Source organism: Salmo salar, chromosome 12 (assembly GCF_965601325.2).
Source record: "Salmo salar chromosome 12, fSalSal1, whole genome shotgun sequence".
NCBI lineage: Eukaryota > Metazoa > Chordata > Actinopteri > Salmoniformes > Salmonidae > Salmo > Salmo salar.
The window spans coordinates 21127704-21151224 of record NC_138302.1 but is presented as its reverse complement, the minus strand read 5'-3'; the positions used below and the strand labels follow the sequence as shown (position 1 = coordinate 21151224).

The 23521-nt window shown below is 43.8% G+C and overlaps 2 protein-coding genes across 5 annotated transcripts; both read right to left on the bottom strand.

The window, feature by feature from the left end:
- Positions 1-283: 283 nt before the first annotated feature.
- On the bottom strand, positions 284-2669 carry LOC106564433 (protein CutA homolog). Of its 3 annotated transcripts, XM_014130528.3 has the most exons (8): positions 2561-2669; positions 2073-2159; positions 1643-1791; positions 1402-1500; positions 1219-1278; positions 966-1011; positions 714-763; positions 284-469 (listed from the first exon to the last, which is right to left on the bottom strand). In XM_014130528.3, the coding sequence occupies exons 2-8, from the start codon at positions 2136-2138 to the stop codon at positions 370-372; spliced, it is 570 nt and encodes a 189-aa protein (XP_013986003.1). In that variant the 5' UTR covers positions 2139-2159; positions 2561-2669; the 3' UTR covers positions 284-369. The 3 variants fall into 3 exon arrangements, with proteins under 3 accessions (XP_013986003.1, XP_013986005.1, XP_013986007.1); XM_014130530.3 differs by lacking the exon at positions 1402-1500 and having other exon boundaries at positions 2561-2668; XM_014130532.3 differs by lacking the exon at positions 1402-1500 and having other exon boundaries at positions 2377-2581.
- Positions 2670-2931: 262 nt separating this feature from the next.
- On the bottom strand, positions 2932-21336 carry LOC106564430 (synaptogyrin-1). 2 transcript variants are annotated; one of them, XM_014130522.3, is made up of 6 exons: positions 20952-21336; positions 20337-20482; positions 7444-7532; positions 7094-7242; positions 5880-6025; positions 2932-4312 (listed from the first exon to the last, which is right to left on the bottom strand). In XM_014130522.3, the coding sequence occupies exons 2-6, from the start codon at positions 20433-20435 to the stop codon at positions 4091-4093; spliced, it is 705 nt and encodes a 234-aa protein (XP_013985997.3). In that variant the 5' UTR covers positions 20436-20482; positions 20952-21336; the 3' UTR covers positions 2932-4090. The 2 variants fall into 2 exon arrangements, with proteins under 2 accessions (XP_013985997.3, XP_013985999.2); XM_014130524.3 differs by lacking the exons at positions 2932-4312; positions 20952-21336 and adding an exon at positions 4662-5529 and having other exon boundaries at positions 20337-20815.
- Between the last annotated feature and the right edge of the window lie 2185 nt (positions 21337-23521).

Below are 23521 nucleotides of genomic sequence, written 5' to 3'. Positions count from 1 at the left end.
ACAATGTCTGGTTTTGGAAAGTTATTGAAAACAATCATTTTGACCCATATCTTTTTTTATTAGCATAAAATATAATTTCCAAAAATAATTTATCATACAATAACGCTCAGTACTAGTACTTATTTTTTATACAGCCTTTTTTTCTTTCATCTTTATCAAGGGTGCCAATAATTTTGGACCTGACTGTAGATAGACCCTACAGTGTAAATTCATTGATCACCGCATCCCTCTATTGGTCAAAGCCAGGACAACACTGAAACAGTAAAAATACGTTTTAGTCACATTTCTGCAGATTTTTTTTATTCCAAATACATTTCTCGTAGCCTCCCTCTGTCCATCCACCTATCCCTTCCTCTCTCCATCCATCCATCATTCTGGTACAGCGTCACCAAGCCACTTGAGGTAGGGTGGGTTGCCCTGCTCTATAGGTAGGCTGATGACCTCTGCTACTTCATACGGGTGATTGGACCTGTTAGCAAGCAAACACAGCATGAGTCACACACACACACACAGTAGACAAATGCATGTACGCACACACACACAGTACACCCCTGCTATGAGTCACTGATAAATGTCAATGGTAATTCTGGGAAAGGACTGATAAAACACCCCACTGCCTGATTTGGTATGTAGACTACATATCATCCCTATAACTGAGGGAAATACTAGAACGCACGCACACATGTACACACATGTACACACACAACGCTTACCTAACATATTCTGCCAGAGATGCAACCTTAGAACTTCTGGTCTTTATCATCTAAAAGCAGGAAGAAACTAGTTAGATCTTTAGCTACACCACGCTCAGATAAACCAAGCATATATAGTCGTCATTCAATGTACAATAACAGTACTAGCTATTCCATTAGGCCTATATGTTTGGTCATGGACTTGCAGGGCAGCATATACAGACACTGTAGGTCCATGTCGAACCAGGAATAAAAAGACGTGTGAATGCTCACCAGCAAAACTTCACTATCCTCCTGGATCTTCCCCTGCCATTCATATCTGACAAGAAACAGAGACATGTTGCCAATCCCAATCATTAACCCTTCCATTCCCTTCATCTGTGTGGTGGAGTGCCTGGATACAGCCCTTAGCCGTGGTAACGTAATTATGGTATACGATCTGATATACCACGGCTGTCAGCCAATCAGCATTCAGGGCTTGAACCACCCAGTTTCTAATCTCTGATCCGTCATGGTCCACACTTACACAGATGTGATTTTGGGGACGATGTTGACACAAGCAGCCAGCTTCTTCTCAACGATCCCTCTGTCAGGTGGGGGGGGGAAGAGACAATGACAACAACCAATCAGACTGGATGGATTAACTGCATCCAGCACAATATGGTGAACAAATACATGATTCAGACTACAGGGCCGACGCAAACCATACCGGCTCTGATATTTCCTTTTGACATTGTCCTTTCCAGCACGGTTCAAGCAGCCCTGGTGGATGTGTAACCAGTTCAGCTCAACCTGGCTCAGTTTGGCCCTATAGTGTGACGTCGCATTCAGGAGAGTGCAACTTTCTGAACATTGCCGATAGAAATGTCTTATAGCGGTGACATCTGACATGATTCCCAATTCTACATAGCAGAGAGGAATGTTTGTGTATGTCTGTGTCTATCCGTTACCTGGCCAGATCTTTGGCCACCTGTTCGTTGGGGCAGGTGACAAAGGCAGCGGAGTGTGTGCCCGACGTGTAGGTCTCGGATGCCATGGAGAACGCTCTCAATCCCACAGTCCTCAGCAGCGTGAGCATCAACACACTAAGCAACGCAATCTATGGGGTTGCCATGGAAACAGAGGTTAGGAGATGAATTGACAGACAACATTCTATGGTGGAAATATTTCACCAGAAATACAGTAAATCAAATCACCCACTTCACTGTTTCTGCATATTACAATGGCTAGGACTAGTCTACATTTTGCTACACTGTATGTTACATTTGGCAAGACAACAAGCATATACGAACTGGATTGCAGACAGCTTAGCAACTTCTTGAATATGTCTCTTCTACTTGACTACAGCTTGACTACTTGTGGTTTGGGACACATACTCACCACAAAGAATGCCCTCAGATGTCCACCAGCCTGCAATCCTTCTGTAGCAGGCAGTCCAAAGCGCATTGCCTAAGCAGCACTCTGCAGCTGGGGAAAGTGACATACATGCATTAGCAATCATACATGGCAGGCCGGGGGAGATGACGTTCAATGAGTTCATAGCATGACAAGCAACCACACAAGTTCTGCCATAGGCAAACGTCCAAATAGTGAAAAGTACAATTCTGTTTATGGACTAGCACTAGCTAAAAGCACAGCATACAGTACGAAGCTAGATAGCGAGGCTAATTGTGTGTGACTTTACTGTGTTTGCTCAACTCGCTGTAACTTGACACGTGCAAATGCAGGACAGGACTTTTGCAAAATGGTCGAAACGAAAGAAACCTCCGATACGAAATGTACAATCATGCCATGCAAAGGCTCTTCAATATCGGGAAAGCAAATACATTCATATGCTACAGCAACTCAAACTGTCCAACTAAAATTACCTTAGACAGTAGCAGTTTCGATGCAATGTGTGCTGTTGGCACTCTCTAACGTAAAGATTCATTTCTGCCGTAAAGCAGGATCTGTTGTTTACCAATTGGTCGTAAATGCAAAAGCAGCAGTGGAAGCTCGAGAATTATGTTGATATGGTAACGTTTTCAAATATTATGTGGAAAATGTATTATTAGTAGTAATGCTAGTGGTATACCGACAGTCGTAGTGGTTTTATTGACGTCGTTTCGCGTATAAATGTAAGCGTATATAAATGCTAAACTGGTTTATGGCTGCAATGTCAACTCTGGCCAGTAGAAGGCGACCATAATCCATAAAATATACACCACCACGACAAGCAAGACCAGAAATGAATTCACTGTAACGTTTGTCAGTGTTGTATTTTATTGACTTTTATTGGTTAAAAATCATCACATCAAGAAAATATTTTTTAACACCATATTCTTTTTTGTTGCAGTTTATTGCAACACAGAGAAAGTACACACATTCCTAGCTACATCACATCCGGCCTTGATTGGGAGTCTCATAGGGCGCGCACAATTGGCCCAGCGTGGTCCAGGTTTGGCCGGGGTAGGCCGTCGTTGTAAATAAGAATTTGTTCTTAACTGACCAAGCTAAATAAAGGTTAAATTAAAACAAACAAACATTTTTAAAATTATTTCCATAGTTTAGTAAAGAACAAAATTGTCGTATTTTCACAGAAATTATTTTTATTCCAAAATAAAAAAGAATTCTCTGGACCCTGAAAGGAAATAAGTCAAGGGAGAGATACAAATAGTTCCTCTCCTTGTATCTGAGCACAATAACACAGCATACTGACTGAGTAGGCTAAATTAGACTTTTTACAGAAAGCACATAGTAATGCCCTTAAATATAGTTATATTATTTTTGAACACCCCAATACCGGTATATTCAATTACATATGATATAGATATGGATGGGTGGGTCGGTCGATAGATAGGCTACATCAGACAGAGGCATGACATTGATGAGTGTCATTTTGCATTAGGAGATTATCTGTGGTCAAACTACAGTCAGAGATTAGTTTCAATATACTTAGAGGCATGTTTTGGCCAATGATACATGAAAAACATGAACATCTAATAAGCATTAATATGTACATTGAAACTTGGGATTTCTCATTTTATAACTATAAAAAATATATCTGTGATGAAGAGATCTGTTTTGGTAGTAGCTGTGATGAACTCTACACCACAATAGCTTTGCCTTCTCAGACTTAAGAACTATGCTTTGGGCCAACTAATGAATGCAAGTCAGTTATAAGTCAGTTATATGACTGAATGCCCCACCCCCACACACTTATCCTGACTCCTCCTCCTCCACCCCTCCAACCCCTCTCCCCTCCTCCTGTCCTCCCTCCATCCCTCTGGTCCTCCCCAAGCACTGGTTCCCCCCTCCACGCCTCCATCTATCACTCCTTCCCACTCCCTACCCTTCAATACTCACACGCCCCACCCCCCTTTACTCCCCCATCCTCCTTTCATCCCTACTTTCCTCCCTCAGTACTCCTGGTACCCTACAGCCCCCTCACCATTCATCCCCTGATAGGAGGACCCCCCCACAGGGTCTCCTTGTCCCAGGTTGTTCCCCCCGGCCGTGAAGGAGGAGTAGGGGTCCCCGGCCGCCCCAGCATCCAGGCTGGGGTCTATGTAGTCCTGGGAGAATAGAGCAGCGTCTGCCCCCAGCTTGTACCTCTGATAGCCGAAGAAGGACTGGGCCGCCTTGGGGAGGGAGGGAGGAGGTGGGTGAAGAGAGTGGTGTGGGAGGGCATAGTTGGGGTTGGGGGGTGAGGTGAAGTGAAGAGGGAAGGAGGTGGGGAGGTAGAGGGGTGTAGGTTGGGGGTGAGGTGAAGGGAAATGGGAGGGAGGTAGGGTGAAGAAGGTGGAGGAGGTTAAGGGGTAAGGTGGAGAGGAGTGGGTAGGTTGGGAAGGGAAGTTTTGAGGGGGTAGTTGAATGGTGGATGGGTATCGTAGGGGGTGGAGGTGGAGGTTTGGGGTGGATGGGGTGTGGTTAGGTAGAGGTGTAAGAGATGATAAACAAATGCAGCATTTGTGGATTAGGTTTGAAAGGGAGAAAGAAAAAGAAAGAAAGAAAGAAAGAAAGAAAGAAAGAAAGAAAGAAAGAAAGAAAGAAAGAAAGAAAGAAAGAAAGAAAGAAAGAAAGAAAGAAAGAAAGAAAGAAAGAAAGAAAGAATTAGTTGTTAGTTGTCTGGAAAGCTAGGTTAAATCTTTATTAAATTGCTTGATTGCATCCCAAATGGCACCCCTTTCCCTTTATAGCTCTGTTCAAAAGTAGGGCACTATATAGGGAATAGGGTGCCCTTTTAGACACAGGCCTTAAGTCACTCAGGGTCAATTAGTTATCAAAGCAGTTGTTAAGCTGTTTTTTGGTTTGGTGAAAACAAACATTCACACTCTTCAGATAAAAAAGACAAGAGCACAAGAAGATATGCAGTAAATGTGATAAAAATGTATTTTCACTAAATGTGCATATTTATTGAATAGCTAAAGCATTTTAAAAGCTTTTGAGTTATAAAGACAAACTACTTTGCCAGCCTTTCACAAAATGGTGGAGGTAGCCTACCGTAGGTGCCTGCCTACGCTGTGTGTGTATCTGTGTGTCTGCGTGTGTGTGTGTGCGTGATACAGATATTTCAGTCACAGCAGTGTCTGACTAGAAGCAATAAGAGGTTAGCAGCAGAGGGATTGGAGATAGAGGTTTCCTACTAGAACAACACCTTATATTAGTGGGATAGGGGGCTGGGGGTGAAAAGTTGTAATTGCAGACTGAAGTTTTAAAAGCAAAGGGAGCTAGAAGGTTATTAGAAGAACACAGATTATATTAGTTGGATGGTGGGCTGAGGGGTGAACAGCTTCTGGTATTCCTCGTCGAAGGACACACTCTTTAGCCTCTCCACGGAGAAGAGAGTCAGCCCACCCTAGAGGAGAGAGAGAGACCAGGTAGGACATAGGGATCAAAGGTCATGGCAGAGGTGCTAGTTGGTCCCGATGGCTCAGTGGCTTGAGCATGGTGCTGGCAACAACAGTTTTGTGGGGTCCATTCCCACATGGACCATGTGCTAAAAATATGTTTCAGTGTTGACAGTTTAATAAGTTGCTCTGGATAGAAGTGCCTGCTAAATGAGGAGGGTCCTATACTTAGATGTCTAGGCCCATTGGTGGCTGTTCTTTTGAACATTTTCACTGAAGATACTGTAAAATTAAGATGCCATAAAATGAAGATAGGGATGAAGTGGTAGTGAAAATAAAGGAGTAAAGTGTACCATACCCAGGTGAATATGGAGAAGAAGGCGAAGGTGATAGCAGCGCGAGCGGCATCCCCTCCCTCCCTCAGGGGGTTGTCCTCCTGCTTCGCCACCTGCCATTGGTTGGTCAGGAAGCAGAACCCCACGAACCACATGAAGGACCAGAACGCTACGGGGAGAATGAAAGAGAGAGAGAGAGAGAGAGAGAGAGAGGAAAGAGCAGGGAGAGGGATGAAAAGGAGGAGGGAGAGAGGGAGAGAAGGGGAGGAGGATGGAAGGGAGAGAGAGAGGGAGAAGGATGAAAGGGAGAGAGAGGGAGGTAGAGGGACAGGGTGAGAGAGGAGGGAGGGATGAAAGGAGGATGAGGGAGCAGCAAGGAAGGAAAGGAGGGCGAGAGGGAGAAAACAGAAGTTAGAAAGGTTACATTGAATCTTACATGTTAGCTCACTAGAACTAAAGGGACAGAAAGGGAGGGATGAGATAAAGAGAGAGAGAGGGGGATGAGTGGAAGACAGAGGTTGCTGATACATATTGTCTAATCACGGTGCTTGTTACATACAGGTAAGTTCAGGGCCCGAATGATGATGGTTAGCCAAGATCAATATAGTAAAGATCATATCATATTACCACAGAGAGAGGTGGAGAAATGGAGAGAGAGAGAAAACAAGATGGAGAAAAAGGAGAGAGAGAAAGTAAATGCAGAGAGAGAGAGGGAGAGAGAAAGAAAGAGATGGAGAGAGAGAGATAACATCTGCAAATCTATGTACGCAACCAATAAACTTTGATTTGATTTGAAATAAAGAAGCAGGCTCACTTTAAAACTCAACACTCAGTGACCATGTCATACCCTCTTGTCACTCAGTAACCTGTTCCTACGGTAACTACATCCGCCTCAGAAGGCAGAACCCCTGTCACACACAGTCTAATACGCTCTTAATGGATGTGTCTTTCTCTCCCTCTCCCATGACAGGAAGAGAGCAGCAACAATAGACAACCAGTAGTTGAAAACCACAGTAGATAGACCATTTTGGTTTCTGTTTCTGTTGATGTTAAGCTCCTTCTCATTAAATGAGCAGGTGGGACACAGACATTACCCACCCTCTTCCACATCTCTCCCCTCTCTCCATCCACACACATCTCTCCCCTCTCTCCCCATCCATCCTCTCGCTCATTTTCCCTTTACTCCCTCTCCATACATCTCCTCCCTCTCTCTTCCTTGCTCCCCCTCTCCACTCACCTGAAACCCCTACGTCTGCCAGTACAGCCTTCTTGCGGTCCTTGACTGAGCTGATCTGTGGGAAGTAGACATCCAGGGCCAGGAAGGCCAGACAGCAGAGAAAGGCCACGGTTCCCATGAACAGTCCATAGTTACACGCATTCTGGTTCCTGTCAAATCAATCAATCAATCAATATCTGTATTGTACCAATGGGGAAATGTGTGGGACAACAACACAAGTAATAACAGTCATAACAGATGAGATACACATATGGAATATCAAAGAGATCAGATAGAGTCATAAAAGAGGAGCAGTATCTACTACAGTGTGTGTGTGTGTGTGTGTGTGTGGTGTGGTGGGGGTGTGTCACCTGTTGAAGATACAGAACTCCTGGGCCTCGTCAGGTCGGTTTACGTAACCCTCGTTGGCTATAGAACCAAAGATCACAATGGAGAAAAACTAGAAAGAGAGAAGGATAGGAGGGAGGGAAGGAGAGATTAGGATAGGGGAGGAGGGGAGAGGAGGGAAGGATCAGAAAGAAGTGTGTTGAGTGTCAGCCATACACACCAGGATAATAGACTATACCTACACCTACTATACACACACTACTATACACACACTAGCCCTAGGACCATACCTCAGGACTACCTGGCCTGATGATAAAAGAGTTTATATGTCTGAGGTTTTGACTAAAGTATTCCACTCTGAAACCATATAACTTTGTGAAATGTATTAGAATTATAAGACTATAATAATGTGTTAAAAACTATAATCTAATACTGTGTGTGAGTAGACTGTTTAAGACTATGACACTGTTACTATTTCAAAATGAACAGGGCATAGTTGATAAGACGACCTCGTGAAAGGAACAGGAAAATGGGCCTCCCTAAATTAGGGAGGGGAACAACTGCCCGAAAACGGCTAGGCTGGCAAAAGATAAGGAGACAGGTGGTATGTGTACCGTGGAAAAATTCAGCTGCCTAAAGCGGGGTAGAGTTCTCTACTGATGCGAGTTAATTTGTGTGTGTGTGTGGTAATATAAAAGGCTGTGTGCATTGTATGAATTTTAGAGCTCTCGTAAATAAACATCCTGATTATTGTAGGCCGGGTCTCAGTCTGTTTCCTTCAACCGGAACCTTACACCTTCTGGTATACACACTGAGTAGTTCAATTGAAGTTCGGTTTAAGAACATTGATAACTTAATTCCCGTATCACCTGATGACTGCTTGCTGTCCCCAGTCCACCTGGCCGTGCTGCTGCTCCAGTTTCAACTGTTCTGCCTGCGGCTATGGAACCCTGACCTGTTCACCTGACGTGCTACCTGTCCCAGACATGCTGTTTTCAACTCTCTAGAGACAGCAGGAGCAGTAGAGATACTCTGAATGATCGGCTATGAAAAGCCAACTGACATTTACTCCTGAGGTGCTGACCTGTTGCACCCTCGACAACCGCTGTGATTATTATTATTTGACCCTGCTGGTCATCTATGAACATTTGAACATCTTGGCCATGTTCTGTTATAATCTCCACCCGGCACAGCCAGAAGAGGACTGGCCACCCCTCAGAGCCTGGTTTCTCTCTAGGTTTCTTCCTAGGTTCTGGCCTTTCTAGGGAGTTTTTCCTATCCACCGTGCTTCTACACCTGCATTGCTTGCTGTTTGGGGTTTTAGGCTGGGTTTCTGTACAGCACTTTGTGACATCAGCTGATGTAAGAAGGGCTTTATAAATACATTTGATTGATATCTACTGAAACACACAGAGATAATATACCTACAGTACTTCCCTACAGTATAAACACTGGCAGAATATATCTACAGTCAGTGGTGTAAAGTACTAAAGTAAAAATACTTTAAAAGTACTACTTAAGTTGTTTTGAGTATCTGTACTTTACTATTTATATTTTTGACAACTTTTACTTTCACTTCATCCCTAAAGAAAATATTATACTTTTTATTCCATACATTTGCCTGACCACCAAAAGAAAATGGTCAAATTCAAGCACTTATCAAGAGAACACACGGTCATCCCTACTGCCTCTGGCCTGGCGGACTCACTAAACACAAATGCATCATTTGTAAATAATGTCTGAGTGTTGGAGTGTGCCCCTGGCTATCCGTACATTTTAAAAAACAAGAACATGGAGCCATCTGCTTTGCTTAATAGAAGGAATTTTAAATGATTTAAACTTTTCATTTTGATACTTAAACATATTTTAGCAATTACATTTACTGTTGATACTTAAGTATATTTAGAACCAAATACTTTTAGACTTTTACTCAAGTAGGATTTTACTGGCTGACATTCACTTTTACTTGAGTAACTTTCTATATATTGTTTTACTCAAGTATGACAATTGGGTACTTGTTCCCCCTCTGCCTACAGTACTACATTACAGTATAAACACTGGCAGAATACACCTACAGTAATTCAGTAAAGTATACACATTGGCAGAACATACTACAGTACTTCATTCTATTTTCTTTTTTACTCAAGTATGACAATTGGGTACTTGTTCCACCAATGCCTACAGTACTACACTACAGTATAAACACTGGCAGAATATACCTACAGTACTTCACTACAGTATAAACATTGGCAGAATATACCTACAGTACTTCACTAAACACAGGCAGAATATAGGGCTCAAGCTATTTCTACTAAAGGGGCAAATCCTATATTTCACTTAAGTCAAATGTTCACTTAGTTGTTTATTGATGACAATGGACTTGTGAATTTCCCTAAGAGAAAAGGTCCTATCTATCTAAACCACTGAGAGAAAAGGTCCTATCTATCTAAACCACTGAGAGAAAAGGTTCTATCTATCTAAACCACTGAGAGAAAAGGTCCTATCTATCTAAACCACTGAGAGAAAAGGTCCTATCTATCTAAACCACTGAGAGAAAAGGTCCTATCTATCTAAACCACTGAGAGAAAAGGTCCTATCTATCTAAACCACTGAGAGAAAAGGTCCTATCTATCTAAACCACTGAGAGAAAAGGTTCTATCTATCTAAACCACTGAGAGAAAAGGTCCTATCTATCTAAACCACTGAGAGAAAAGGTCCTATCTATCTAAACCACTGAGAGAAAAGGTCCTATCTATCTAAACCACTGAGAGAAAAGGTCCTATCTATCTAAACCACTGAGAGAAAAGGTCCTATCTAACTAAACCACTGAGAGAAAAGGTCCTATCTATCTAAACCACTGAGAGAAAAGATGTCAATCCCCCCCCCCCTTCCTGTTCTGGCTGCCTTTATTTTCTTCTATCTTGAGCACTGGTCCCTCTTTAGCACTCATCTAATTGAAGTGATCTGTGAAGAATGAGAGCGATAGAGAGAGGGATGGATAGAGGGAGGGATGGATGCTACTGATCTCTCATCTCCCCTAGGTCCTCTTGAGAAAGGAAGCACACACACACCTCATTCCAATTATTGTCTATCATTCTAATGCCAAAATAGGGCAAACACATACACACATGAAAGGTGTTCATGCATACTTTTTGGGTATTATTTTTGGTAGAATGGTTTCTGATGCCTTATTTGAATATTAGACCTGCATTGGAGCTGAAAGGAACCATATCGTTCCACATGAAGACTCAAATCAGAGTGTGTATGTGAGTGTGTGTGTGTAGGGGATTTCCCTTCATATTAATTGGACCTTTTACTCTCTATATTAAAACCCCCTGGTGTTTCCCCCAGTAAATCCCACACAATGCTTTGAGAATCAACATCCCCCTTGGGACTTAGTGATGTCTTTCACACACAAACACACCACTGCATTTCAGATCAACAGACAAATTAAATGGCATCCTATTCCCTATATAGCACACTACTTTTGATCATTGCCATATGCTATCTAGGGAATAGGGTGCCATTTGGGACTCACCCTAAGTCGCTGATTGGGTTAGAAAAAGTCTTGGGTCAGAATTGTATTTGGCATCACATGGAATGTTCTCTATCTCTTCCTCCCTTTCTCTTGCTCTCTCTCTCCCTCCTCTCTCCCCCCTTTCTCTCTCCCTCTCTCGTAGGTAAAATGTGTTTTCTCCAAGGCCCTGTCCTGTAGCCTTCTCATCTCAATGCCCCAGGCCCAAATCAAAGCAGGCATTGTGCAGGCCACCACGTGGGGTCCTGATCTTGTGACAATCCGATGGGCCATTTTGAAATTAGGCATTAGGTTTGCCAGAATAATTTATATGTGTGTGTGTGCATGAGCCTGTGTGCGCATGTGTCTGCAATAGCGCCTGTGTGTGTGTGTGTGTGTGTGTGTGTGTGTGTGTGTGTGTGTGTGTGTGTGTGTGTGTGTGTGTGTGTGTGTGTGTGTGCGCACAGTACTCTGACCTCTAGTCATTAAGCCTAATGTGTTTAGCAGTATGGTGTCAGAATGTGGGGCACATTGGTACTGACAGGCCCCTGACCATAGAATCCTGATTCTTGCCCAGAGGTTCCAAGCCCCTTCTAGAGATTATATTTCTATGCTGTTGACCTCTGACACCAAATTCAACACTACTGAACATATAGGTACTATACTGCTAATGTACATGCGCAGTCCATATAACTTTACAGAAGGAGGAAAGAGAAAGAAAACAAGAGAGAACGAGAGAGCGAGATGTTAGATGAGATCTCTCTCTCATGTGTGATTCTGCAACTATATTGCTACTTAGCCTGTATATACTATAACTCAACACCAGCCAGAGAGATGGAGGTAGAGACAGACAGAATAAGGAGAGAGAGAGAGAGAGCGCGATAGATAGAGAGAATAAGAAGGAGAAAGAGAATAAAGGAAGAGAGACATTCGAGAGAAAGAATAAGAAAGAGGGAAAACATGAAAACAACTGACACCTTTACATGTTTAGTCCTAATTGCTGCTGTTACCATAGGTACAGTAACCAAGGTGTTTCTCTGAGGTCACGCCTGGAAGCGGAGCTGCAGATGTCTACACAGGAAATTATTATCATCCATGAAGTGAAAACAAGAAGTGACACAGTTGTACTAATGGTGAATGTGAGAAATGTGTGTGCGTACACGTAAACACGCACATCCCTTCCCACAACATGCCATCTCTAATCAGAATCTATTCATTGAGCTGCGACCTCAACACTGTTATCCCATATAAATACAATATACCACCCATTATACCATAATTGACTTGAATGGTAAGGTCCCTTCTATAGATTATATTTCTATGATTATCCATCAGATAAACTACAGGGAGTGGATGAGTTATGTTATTTCTGTTCTGTAGCATTGGTAAGAAATAGATGAGTAGACTATACGGCAGTCTTTCTGCCCATCTGTCTCTCTGTCTGTCCTTCTGTCTGTCGCTCTCCTCGTCTATCTGTCTGTCTCTCCATCTGTCTGTCGCTCTCCTCATCTATCTCTCTATCTATCTGTCTGTCTCTCCATCTGTCTGTCTGTTCCTAAAGGGGTATTTCTTATCAGTGGAGCAGATGGACTGAGCCTTTATCTTATTCTGTCATTGTTGTGGCCTATAGGTGACCATTCAATGGTGTTACGGATACAAGTGTGTATCCTGTGTGTTTCTTTTCTCTCCTTCTCCCCATCACAGGTGACAATCATCAGTCCCCAATCAGAAGACACCTGTTCCTTCTCCCTCAACCAATCACAGTCCCTTTCCCTTGGTTTAAAAACCCAGTCAGTTGTTTTCTCCCAGAGCTCATTTTTATCTCGCGAGCTCATTCTCACTCTGTGATCAATCTTTGTGCTCATTCGCTCTTGTGTCCAATCTCTATCTCCCCGTGTCTCTCTCTCTCTGTATTGATCTCTTTTGTTTTTGCAAACTACATGTCACATTTGTCCGGTAATCCTGTGAGTATTGTTTTGTTATTTGACTGTTTGTTTGTTTGGTGGGAAAAGGGGGTACCAAGACAAGTCGCCCATGGGCATACATTACCCGTAGGAATACTGTGTCTAAGTACCATAGTTAGAACTGGGCGGACCACCCACTGTATTTTTGGTTAGTTAGCTAGCTGTTGTTGAAATAGGCTAGTCTAGCTTAGGGGTGGTTTTGGATTATTGTTTCGTTGCTTGGGTCCAGCTCAGCCCCTTTTCCCACACCCCTTTACCGTGTGTTTAAAATAAACCTTTTGAGTTTGACGGTAGATTTCAGTTGTCTGTGGTTTTTGGTTCTCACTGTTACATGTCACGATTATAATTTGCATGATTTATGTTACGGGTCTCGTATCCATCCCCCCTAGACCGCTGGGCCAAAGAGGTTCGTAACATAAGTGGGGGCTCATCCGGGATCTGTCATTACTGACGCCCATACCGCTCATGCAGATTGTTATTGTGTGGTTAGTCAGTGTTGAGCGTCATAAGCATTAGTGTTTGCTATTTGTTGGCTTTTGTGTTTGGTAGTAGTTCAAGATGGCTACTTTTGAGTTGAAATCCTTTTTGGATAACCCTTTGTGGGAGGTGTTTAATAAGTGTCGTAAAAGTGATTTAATGACCTTGGCTGACCATTATTCATTGTCTATTTCGCACAATTTAGTTAAGGCGGAGGTTAAGAAACTAGTGTTAAATGTATTGTTAGAAGAGGAGGTGCTTGTGTTACCGCTGCCTGAACCTACTACCCCTGTAGGGGATGTTGCTGCTCCTGTAAGCCCGTCGGTGTCTGAGACCGAAGGCGAGGCTAAAGCTCCAGCTACATTGCCCCGTTTTGATCCACTCTCCCCACTGTCAACTGGTGATGCCAGAAGGGATGTCCGTTCTATACAGTTTCAACTGGAGGCAGAAGAGAGAGCCCAAATTAGGCGAGAAAATCTCCAGTTAGAAATGTGTAAACTTGAGGCAGAAAAAGAAAGAGAACAGCGGCAGTTGGAAATCTGTAAAATAGAGGCTGAAAAAGAAAGAGAACAGCGGCAGATGGATTTCAAAATGCGCCAAATGGAACTGGAAGCAGAGACAGCGAGGCTAGCCTTCGTTCCTACTGTGCCTGTTAGTGAGTCATCCTCACCAGCTGTAGCTTCCAACACGTTTGACATTAGTAGGCAGATTGCCTTAGTACCTTTGTTTAGAGAGTCAGAGGTTGACTCCTATTTTTGTGTGTTTGAACGTATAGCTGTAGCCTTGAAATGGCCTGAAGAAGTATGGTGTTTATTGCTACAATGTAAATTAACTGGTAAAGCCCAAGAGGTTTTATCAGCGCTACCTCTGGAAGATAGTTTGAACTATGAAGTGGTCAAAGCTACCGTTCTTCGCGCTTATGAGCTTGTGCCTGAGGCATACCGACAGAGATTTAGGTCTCATAGAAAGTCTTCTAATAAGACTTATGTGGAGTTTGCTAGAGACAAGGGAAATCTGTTTGATAAATGGCATGCTGCTAGTAAGGTAACTAATTTCAACTCTCTCCGGGAGTTAATTTTGTTGGAAGAGTTTAAAAATTGTTTACCCGAACGCATTGTAGTATACCTAAATGAACAGAAAGTATCCTCCCTGTCAGAAGCGTCTGTGTTGGCAGACGAGTTTGTGTTGACGCACAAGAGTGTGTTTTCGGCTCATACTGAGAGTAGAGCTACTGAGTTGCCTACTTTTAGTCCTGGTCGGCCCGCAGTATATCAAGCACGCCAGAAAAATGAGCGTCCCTGTTTCTATTGTCATAAAGTGGGACATATGATTAATGATTGCTTCCTACTAAAACGCAAACAAGGGATGCCTATTCGTGCAAAGCCGCCGACAGGTGTTGGGCTAATTCGTACTGTTGTGAGGTCTGAAACGAAACCAGTGCCTCAGGGTAAATGTAGTTTGAAAGTCTCAGTACCCGACCGCAGTTACGAACCGTTCATTTTCGAGGGGTTTGTGTCCATAGCGAATGACGAAGCATCTCAGCGTCCTGTTAAAATCCTTAGAGATACTGGTGCGGCACAGTCATTTATATTGTCTGATGTGTTGCCCTTATCCGACAATACATACTGTGGTTCCAGTGTGTTAGTTCAGGGTATTGAAATGGGTTTTGTCCCAGTGCCATTGCACTTTGTGTATGTACACTCTGAGTTGATCAGTGGAATATTCAGAGTGGGGGTACGTCCTATGTTGCCAGTAAAAGGTGTGACCTTTATAATGGGTAACGATATTGCTGGAGGAAAGGTAGTACCCGTATTGGAAGTGTTGGATAAAAGTGACCACTCTCTCTCCAATGAGTTGGCACAGAGTTATCCCCATGTGTTCCCCGCTTGTGCTGTCACTCGTGCTCAGGCAAGACAAGTGGGTGACGTGATAGATTTGTCGAACACTGTTCTGTTCAAAGAAGATGATCAAGAGGATGGGTTGTGTACTACCTCTGCGAAGCTGATCACCTCTGACAAACAGACAAGGGAAGAATCGAAGTATGTTGAACTTATTGCTGAGGCAATACAGTTACCAGTCACTCGTGAGCAGCTGATTGCTAACCAGAAGGTTGACAACAAGCTTGCTAAATGTTTTTCTAGTGTTGTCTCATTGGAAGAGGTAAAGAAGAAGAATGTGGCTTACTTTCTTGATGGTAATCTCCTCATGCGTAAATGGACATCCCATGGTGGCGCGGAGGGAGATTGGAATGCTGTTTACCAAATAGTGATTCCTACAGCCTTTCGACACAATGTGTTATCCCTTGCTCATGATCACCAGTGGTCTGGACACTTAGGGATCACGAAGACTTATGATCGGATCCTTCGACATTTCTTTTGGCCAGGTTTAAAACAAGATGTGGCTCAGTTCTGTCGGACATGTCACACATGTCAGGTTACAGGAAAACCAAATCAGGTTATTCCTCCTGCTCCTCTTTGTCCTATACCTGTCATAGGTGAACCATTTGAACATGTGGTGGTTGATTGTGTTGGACCGTTACCGAAGACAAAATCGGGTAACCAGTTTCTGTTAACGATAATGTGTATGGCAACAAGATACCCCGAAGCCATTCCTCTGAGAAGGATTACAGCTCCAGTGGTGAGTAAAGCCTTAATTAAGTTCTTCACGACATTCGGGTTACCTAAGGTGGTACAAACTGATCAAGGTACAAATTTCCTGTCAAAGCTCTTCAAGCAGGTGTTAAAATCCTTGTCAGTTGCGCACCGTGTATCAAGCGCATATCACCCAGAGTCTCAGGGTGCGCTTGAACGATGGCATCAGACACTGAAGTCTATGCTACGTAAATATTGTTTGGAATCTGAGAAAGATTGGGATGAGGGAGTTCCTCTAGTTTTGTTTGCTGCTCGTGAAACTGTACAGGAGTCCCTAGGGTTCAGCCCAGCTGAACTAGTGTTTGGTCACACAGTGAGAGGACCAATGAAAGTCCTTAAAGAACAGTTTTTGTCCCAAGAGTTGTGTACGGAAGAAGAGAATGTGTTGGACTACGTTAGTCGCTTTCGTGAGCGCCTACACCAAGCCTGTGCTCTCGCTAAGGAAGCTCTGTCTTCCTCACAAACAAGTATGAAAAGACACTATGATAAACAGGCTGTTTCTCGTCCACTACAGCCAGGTGACCAAGTGCTGGTGTTATTGCCTGTTCCAGGATCTTCACTGTCAGCTCGTTTCTCTGGTCCTTATTTGATTGAAAAGAAGTTAAGTGAAACTGATTATGTGCTTCAAACTCCTGATAGAAAACGGCAATCTCGTGTGTGCCACATTAACATGTTGAAAGCATACCAAACCCGACCCATCACCCAGGTAGATGGTTCAACCACAGCGGAAGTTACTGCTATTTCTGCTGCTTCTACGGCTATGATAGTGGACTGTCATATTGATGATGTTGATGGAGATGGATTGGAGTTGCGCAATACTCAGCAGCAGTGTGTTAGATTGCCCAACTCAGAAATGCTGATGTCTCTCCAGTCAGGTCTGGTTCACTTAACGGAAGGACAGGCCGACGATATTGTGAGGCTACTCCACAGTTTTCCATGTCTCTTTAATGACGTTCCTACTCGCACAAATGTGTTGGAACATGACATTAATGTTGGAAATGCTGCCCCTATCAAGCAACACCCATATCGTGTCAATGCTTCTAAGAGGAAGATAATGAGGGATGAAGTGAAATATTTGTTGGAAAATGACCTGGCCACGCCAAGTTCAAGCCCTTGGAGTTCTCCTTGCATTCTGGTTCCTAAACCTGATGGTACGTCCAGGTTATGTACGGATTATCGAAAGGTAAATTCTGTCACATTGCCAGATTCTTTCCCGTTACCCAGACTGGACGACTGTATTGACACTGTTGGTGCTGCTACTTATGTAACTAAGTTGGACCTCTTAAAAGGTTACTGGCAGGTTCCGTTAACCTCACGTGCTTCTGAGATTTCTGCCTTTGTTACCCCAGACAACTTCCTACAATACTCTGTCATGGCTTTTGGGATGCGAAATGCACCAGCCACTTTTCAACGACTGGTTAACACCGTATTAGCTGGCGTTCCTAATTGTAGTGCATATCTAGATGATCTAGTGATTTATTCATCTGAGTGGACAGATCATGTTAACTCTCTAAGGGTAGTATGTGAACGTTTGGCCGCTGCTTCTTTAACCCTGAACTTGGCAAAGTGCGAGTTTGGGAAGGCCACTGTTACCTATCTCGGCAAAGAGGTAGGCCATGGACAGGTGCGCCCTGTTGATGCTAAGGTCTTGGCTATCACTGCATTCCCTGCGCCTACCACCAGACGAGAGCTACGCCGCTTTTTGGGGATGGTTGGCTACTACCGTAGCTTCTGTAAAAACTTCTCTGCGGTAGTTGCTCCATTGACCGATTTGCTCAGTCCGGCAAGATCGTTTGTGTGGTCCCCGGACTGTAAGGTAGCTTTTGAAACTGCTAAAGCACTATTATGTAATACCCCTGTACTTGCAGCTCCGTATTTTGAAAAACCATTTAAACTTGAGGTAGATGCTAGTGCCAGAGGTGCTGGTGCTGTTCTACTTCAGCAGGACAAGAGTGGACTGGATCATCCGGTGTGTTATTTCTCCAGAAAATTTAACAAATGTCAGACAAACTATGCCACCATCGAGCAAGAAGCTCTAGCGTTGTTGTTAGCTCTGCAATATTTTGAGGTGTACATAGGGTCTAGTGCCCTACCTGTGACTGTATATACGGACCATAACCCCTTAGTGTTTCTCCACCGTATGTACAACCAGAACCAGCGCCTTATGCGTTGGGCTCTTATTGTACAAAATTATAATTTGGAGATTTGCCACAAAAAGGGTTCTGAAAATATGTTAGCAGATGCTTTGTCTCGTGTGTAATAATTTTTGTATGTTTCGGAAGATTGACTTTGATTTTGTGAGTATTCATTGTAGATACTTTTGTATAAACTGTGTACATACTTTTAGTCGCAATCCCCCCTGGGGGTTGCTCTTTTAAGGGTGGGAGTGTTACGGATACAAGTGTGTATCCTGTGTGTTTCTTTTCTCTCCTTCTCCCCATCACAGGTGACAATCATCAGTCCCCAATCAGAAGACACCTGTTCCTTCTCCCTCAACCAATCACAGTCCCTTTCCCTTGGTTTAAAAACCCAGTCAGTTGTTTTCTCCCAGAGCTCATTTTTATCTCGCGAGCTCATTCTCACTCTGTGATCAATCTTTGTGCTCATTCGCTCTTGTGTCCAATCTCTATCTCCCCGTGTCTCTCTCTCTCTGTATTGATCTCTTTTGTTTTTGCAAACTACATGTCACATTTGTCCGGTAATCCTGTGAGTATTGTTTTGTTATTTGACTGTTTGTTTGTTTGGTGGGAAAAGGGGGTACCAAGACAAGTCGCCCATGGGCATACATTACCCGTAGGAATACTGTGTCTAAGTACCATAGTTAGAACTGGGCGGACCACCCACTGTATTTTTGGTTAGTTAGCTAGCTGTTGTTGAAATAGGCTAGTCTAGCTTAGGGGTGGTTTTGGATTATTGTTTCGTTGCTTGGGTCCAGCTCAGCCCCTTTTCCCACACCCCTTTACCGTGTGTTTAAAATAAACCTTTTGAGTTTGACGGTAGATTTCAGTTGTCTGTGGTTTTTGGTTCTCACTGTTACATGTCACGATTATAATTTGCATGATTTATGTTACGGGTCTCGTATCCATCCCCCCTAGACCGCTGGGCCAAAGAGGTTCGTAACAAATGGTATGTACAACCCTCTGAAAACACACCCACACACACCCCTGTGAAGGCTGCAATGCCAGAGAGTTTATTGCTTGTACTATAGGCCCACTGGATCACTATAAATAAACAATATGTAGACTAGTTATAAGTTAATTTAGTAAGGAATAGAAAGACATGAATCTTTATTTGTTTGTATTTGTTTTGGTACTTTTTTACCACAATTGGTAGTTACAGTCTTGTCCCATGGCTGCAACTCCCATATGGACTCGGGAGAGCCATGCGTCCTCCAAAACACAACCCTTCCAAGCCACATTGCTAACTTAACCCGCACCAATGTGTCTGAGGAAACGCCGTGCAGCTGGAAACCGAAGTCAGCTTGCAGGCACCTAGCCTGCCACAAGGAGTCGCTAGAGCATGATGGGACAAGGAAATCCCGGCTGGCCAAACCCTCCCCTAACCCAGAGGACACTCGGCCAATTGTGCGCCGCCTCATGGGTCTCCCGGTCACGGCCGGCTGTGACAAAGCCTGGGATCGAACCTGGGGCTGTAGTGATATCTCAAGCACTGGGATGCGGTGCCTTAGACTGCTGAGCCACTCGGGGGAGGCCCAGGCATGTATTCGTTATGCATAGCCAAAATAGTTCAATTTTTCTCAAATTCTTATGAATAACGAAAACCTAATTGTAGACGATTTACAGTTGTCACCCTATTTCCCAGGTCAAAAGTAGTGCACTGTATAGAAAATAGGGTGCCAATTGGGATGAAACCTCGGATTTAACAGATCGAACAGGGGTCAAAGCACACGCTACAACAAAACACGTGGGCACCGTGTGTATGGCTGCATTTCTCTAGGTTTAATAGCTACAACCGCTTCAAAATCGTAGGCCACATGCGTCGTGCGCCTTGTTGCTTGCATCCCCAAAACATTGACCATGTTTCAGGTTCCAACAAGACTACAACATACTTGGACAGTGCTGCCAACAAGACAGGTCTGCTATGCTTATAGTACACATGCACGCACTGGTGGGAAAGTGAGAATTGAGAAACGGGGAGGCAGCCAGCGAGAGGCGCACATTTTGAGTCAACCATACATACATAACAAACGACCGTCGTTCGGGACCGTCGCCGTTATTAGCCTGAAATGAGCAGCACGTTAGCTACTGTAACGGTAACGTTATAGGCGATATAACTGTAACGGTACTCACCCAAGAGAGGATCCGGAGGATGGTGTGTGGCTGCTGGAAGAACGTTATAGGGTTGAAAGCACCTCCAGCCATCCCAGCTCCATATGCCATGCCCTCCATTTTCGGACTCCGGACGGTGTGTGTGCGTGTTTTCTCCCTTCCCGTCACTCAGGGAACACAGAGAGTTATTCTAACGGATTTTGACACAATATTCCTCAAATCAATATGTCCCCGTATCGCCCAGTCTATTGACCCTATCTCTCTCACTTTCTCAATCGCCAACTCCCTCTTCATTCTATTTGGTCCTATCTAAAATCCCCGCTTCGTGTCTGTTGCTGTCTATCTGCCTGTGTTGTGATTTTCTCTCTCTCTCTATCTCCCGTCTCTCTCTCAATTCAATTCAAGGGCTTTATTGGAATGGGAAACATATGTTAACATTGCCAAAGCGAGTGAAGTAGATAATAAACAAAAGTGAAATACACAAAAATGAACAGTAAACATTACACTCACAGAAGTTCCAAAAGAATAAAGACATTTCAAATGTCATTTTATGTGTATATACAGTGTTGTAACGATGTGCTAATAGTTAAAGTACAAAAGGGGAAATAAATAAACATAAATATGGGTTGTATTTACAATGTGTTTGTTCTTCATTGGTTGCCCTTTTCTCGTGGCAACAGGTCGCAAATCTTGCTGTTCACGCACAGAAGTTCCAACATAATAAACACATTTCAAATGTCATATTATGTGTATATATACAGTGTTGCCATATTAGCGACTTTGTCGCTATATTTAGCGAGTATTCAGACCCCTCTAGCGACACATTTTCAAAAAATCGACTAGAGACAAATATAGAGACGTTTTCTGGTGTTATTGGAGACTGACGTGAAAGCACGTATCGTTCTTACACTTCTCAACGAGCAGCGGGTGCTGCCGTTGGCCCCACCCCAGTCCCAAAGCACTCATAGTCCTCGCGCAGCAGTCCCTCCCAGCTGCAGTCAGAGCAGGAGATGTTCACCCCTCCACCTCCAGACTGCAAATGAATCGCGCATGCGGGAAGCCGCCTGGCTGATCCCGCCCTGAATGTAAGTCAGGGCGGGATGTAAATGTAAAATGTTCTTTGTCTAAAATAAATCACTGCATTTGACTCACACATCCTCAGTCACTTACTCACCTTGTCCACTGTGTGTGTGCCTCTCTGTGACATAAGCTAAACATCACAGTCTAAACTGTACTCTCAAAAATACAGAAAGGAGTGGGAATCAAACCCTGAATTCAAAGGCTGGTTGAAGCCGTTTATTGGAGATGATACACGGGCATACTGCCTGTATTGTAAGGCTGATTTCTACCCCAAACTTAGTGATGTAAAAAAACACATGACAACTCAAAAACATACTCAAAAGGCAAAGCTTTAAAACAGTTCCACCAAAAACAAACTGCCATTTATGGTTAAAAAAAATGAACTCTGCAAAAAAGCTGAGGCCACCATGGTATTAGCTATCGCTGAACACTGTTCCATGCTGCCATGTGATCACGTTGGAGAAGCATGTAGAGCTGCTTTCTCAGACTCCACTGCTGCTACCCGCTTCAAAATGCACAGGACAAAGTGCACAAAAATGATTAATGGTGTTCTAGCACCATACTTTCTGAAAAGGTTGGTCGTAGATGTGGGCGACCAGCGTTTCAGCCTCCTCCTCGAGGAGTCCACGGATGTAAGTGTTTCTAAGTACCTGGGGGTTGTGATAAGGTACTTTAGTGACACCAAGCAGACAATTGTATCAACATTTCTGGGGCTTGTTGAGTTGGAGGGAGGAGATGCCAAATCTATAGCCTGTGCTGTTGTGGCTTTCCTCGAAGTGTTGTCTTTAAAAAAGAGAAACTCCTGGGGATAGGGACTGACAATGCCTCTGTTATGACGGGGATTAACAATGGGGTCCATAAAGTGCTGAAGGAGGAGTATGGCCTCATATCTGGTTCTTATTCGCTGTGTGTGCCACTCTCTGCAGCTTTCTGTAAGTCATGCTTCCAATGACACCATCCCCTGTAGTGTGGAGTACTTGGTACAAGAGACTTATAACTGGTTTTCAGTGTCTCCAAAGCGCAGGGATGCCTACAAGGCCATATATGAGACCATCAACTGTGGGGAAAAACCTTTACAGATAACCAAGGTGTGTGCCACACGTTGGCTCTCCATTGAACCCGCGGTTTCACGCATTTTGGACCAGTGGGAGGAGCTTAGGCTGCATTTCGCAGTCACCAAGTCCAGTGAACACTGCTACATGGCTGAGGTTTTATACTCCATGTACAGTGATACTCAAAATATATTGTATCTGACTTTTTTGAAGTCAGTGCTGGGTGAGGTACAGTTGGCCATCAAGGCTTTTGAGGGAGAGCAAGTAGATCCTCTAAAGCTACTTGACAGCTTGGCTAGCCTGATCAAGTCTGTGAGCAGCAGGGTGCTGAATCCACTGGCAAATGTTGATGTACTCAAAGGGCCAATAGATGGATACATCAGTCCCAAACCGTACCTTGGTTACCTTTTTGAGTCAAAGGCAGCTGAACTTCACCTTGCGCCTGAGGATGAAAACAATGTCCGAAAGCAGTGTGTAGCCTTCACCATCTCCCTCACTAATGAGTTGAGGGTGAGACTGCCGGACAACATCGAAGCATTGCAGTACATGTCAGTTTTCAATGTGGAGGAAACTCTAAAGCTCAGTAAGAGCCCTGGAGAAATAGAAAACATAGCCAAGCTCCTTGGCTACTCCCCTGCAGAGATGGACAAGATTGTCCAGCAATGGCGTGCCATCCATCTTAGTAAATGGAATGAGACAAACACACTAGGCTTCTGGAGTGAGATTTGGAAGTTCAGGGATGCAGCTGACATCAACCCGTTTCAAGAACTTGCCATGGCTGCTGTGTCTGTGTTGTCCTTGCCACGCTCGAATGCTGAAGTTGAGAGAGTATTCAGCCAGATGAGTGTGGTAAAAAGCAAACTTAGAAATGGGATGTCCTTGCAGACCCTTAACTCCATCCTGTACATTCGATATGGGCTGAAGCTCTCTGGTGAGGCTTGCTATGAGCACCAGCTGCCTGATGTTTTGCAGCATTTTGGCACATCAGCTGCTTACTCATTTAAGTCAGCTCCCTCAGTTTCTGAACCTGCCATAGAGAGCCTTGACCAAAATGATGATGACCCACTCTTTCTG

Coding starts and splice junctions, on each gene's coding strand:
- LOC106564433 (XM_014130528.3), bottom strand. CDS start 2,138: ATGCGCTTTGGACTGCCTGCTACAGAAGGATTGCAGGCTGGTGGACAT. Junction 1,792..2,072: donor ATCTGAGGGCATTCTTTGTG/GTGAGTATGTGT, acceptor GCAACCCCATAG/ATTGCGTTGCTTAGTGTGTT. Junction 1,501..1,642: donor GTGGCCAAAGATCTGGCCAG/GTAACGGATAGA, acceptor GTCACACTATAG/GGCCAAACTGAGCCAGGTTG.
- LOC106564430 (XM_014130522.3), bottom strand. CDS start 20,435: ATGGAGGGCATGGCATATGGAGCTGGGATGGCTGGAGGTGCTTTCAAC. Junction 7,533..20,336: donor TCCTCCGGATCCTCTCTTGG/GTGAGTACCGTT, acceptor CTCTCTTTCTAG/TTTTTCTCCATTGTGATCTT. Junction 4,313..5,879: donor TCTTCTCCATATTCACCTGG/GTATGGTACACT, acceptor TCCCTCCCCAAG/GCGGCCCAGTCCTTCTTCGG.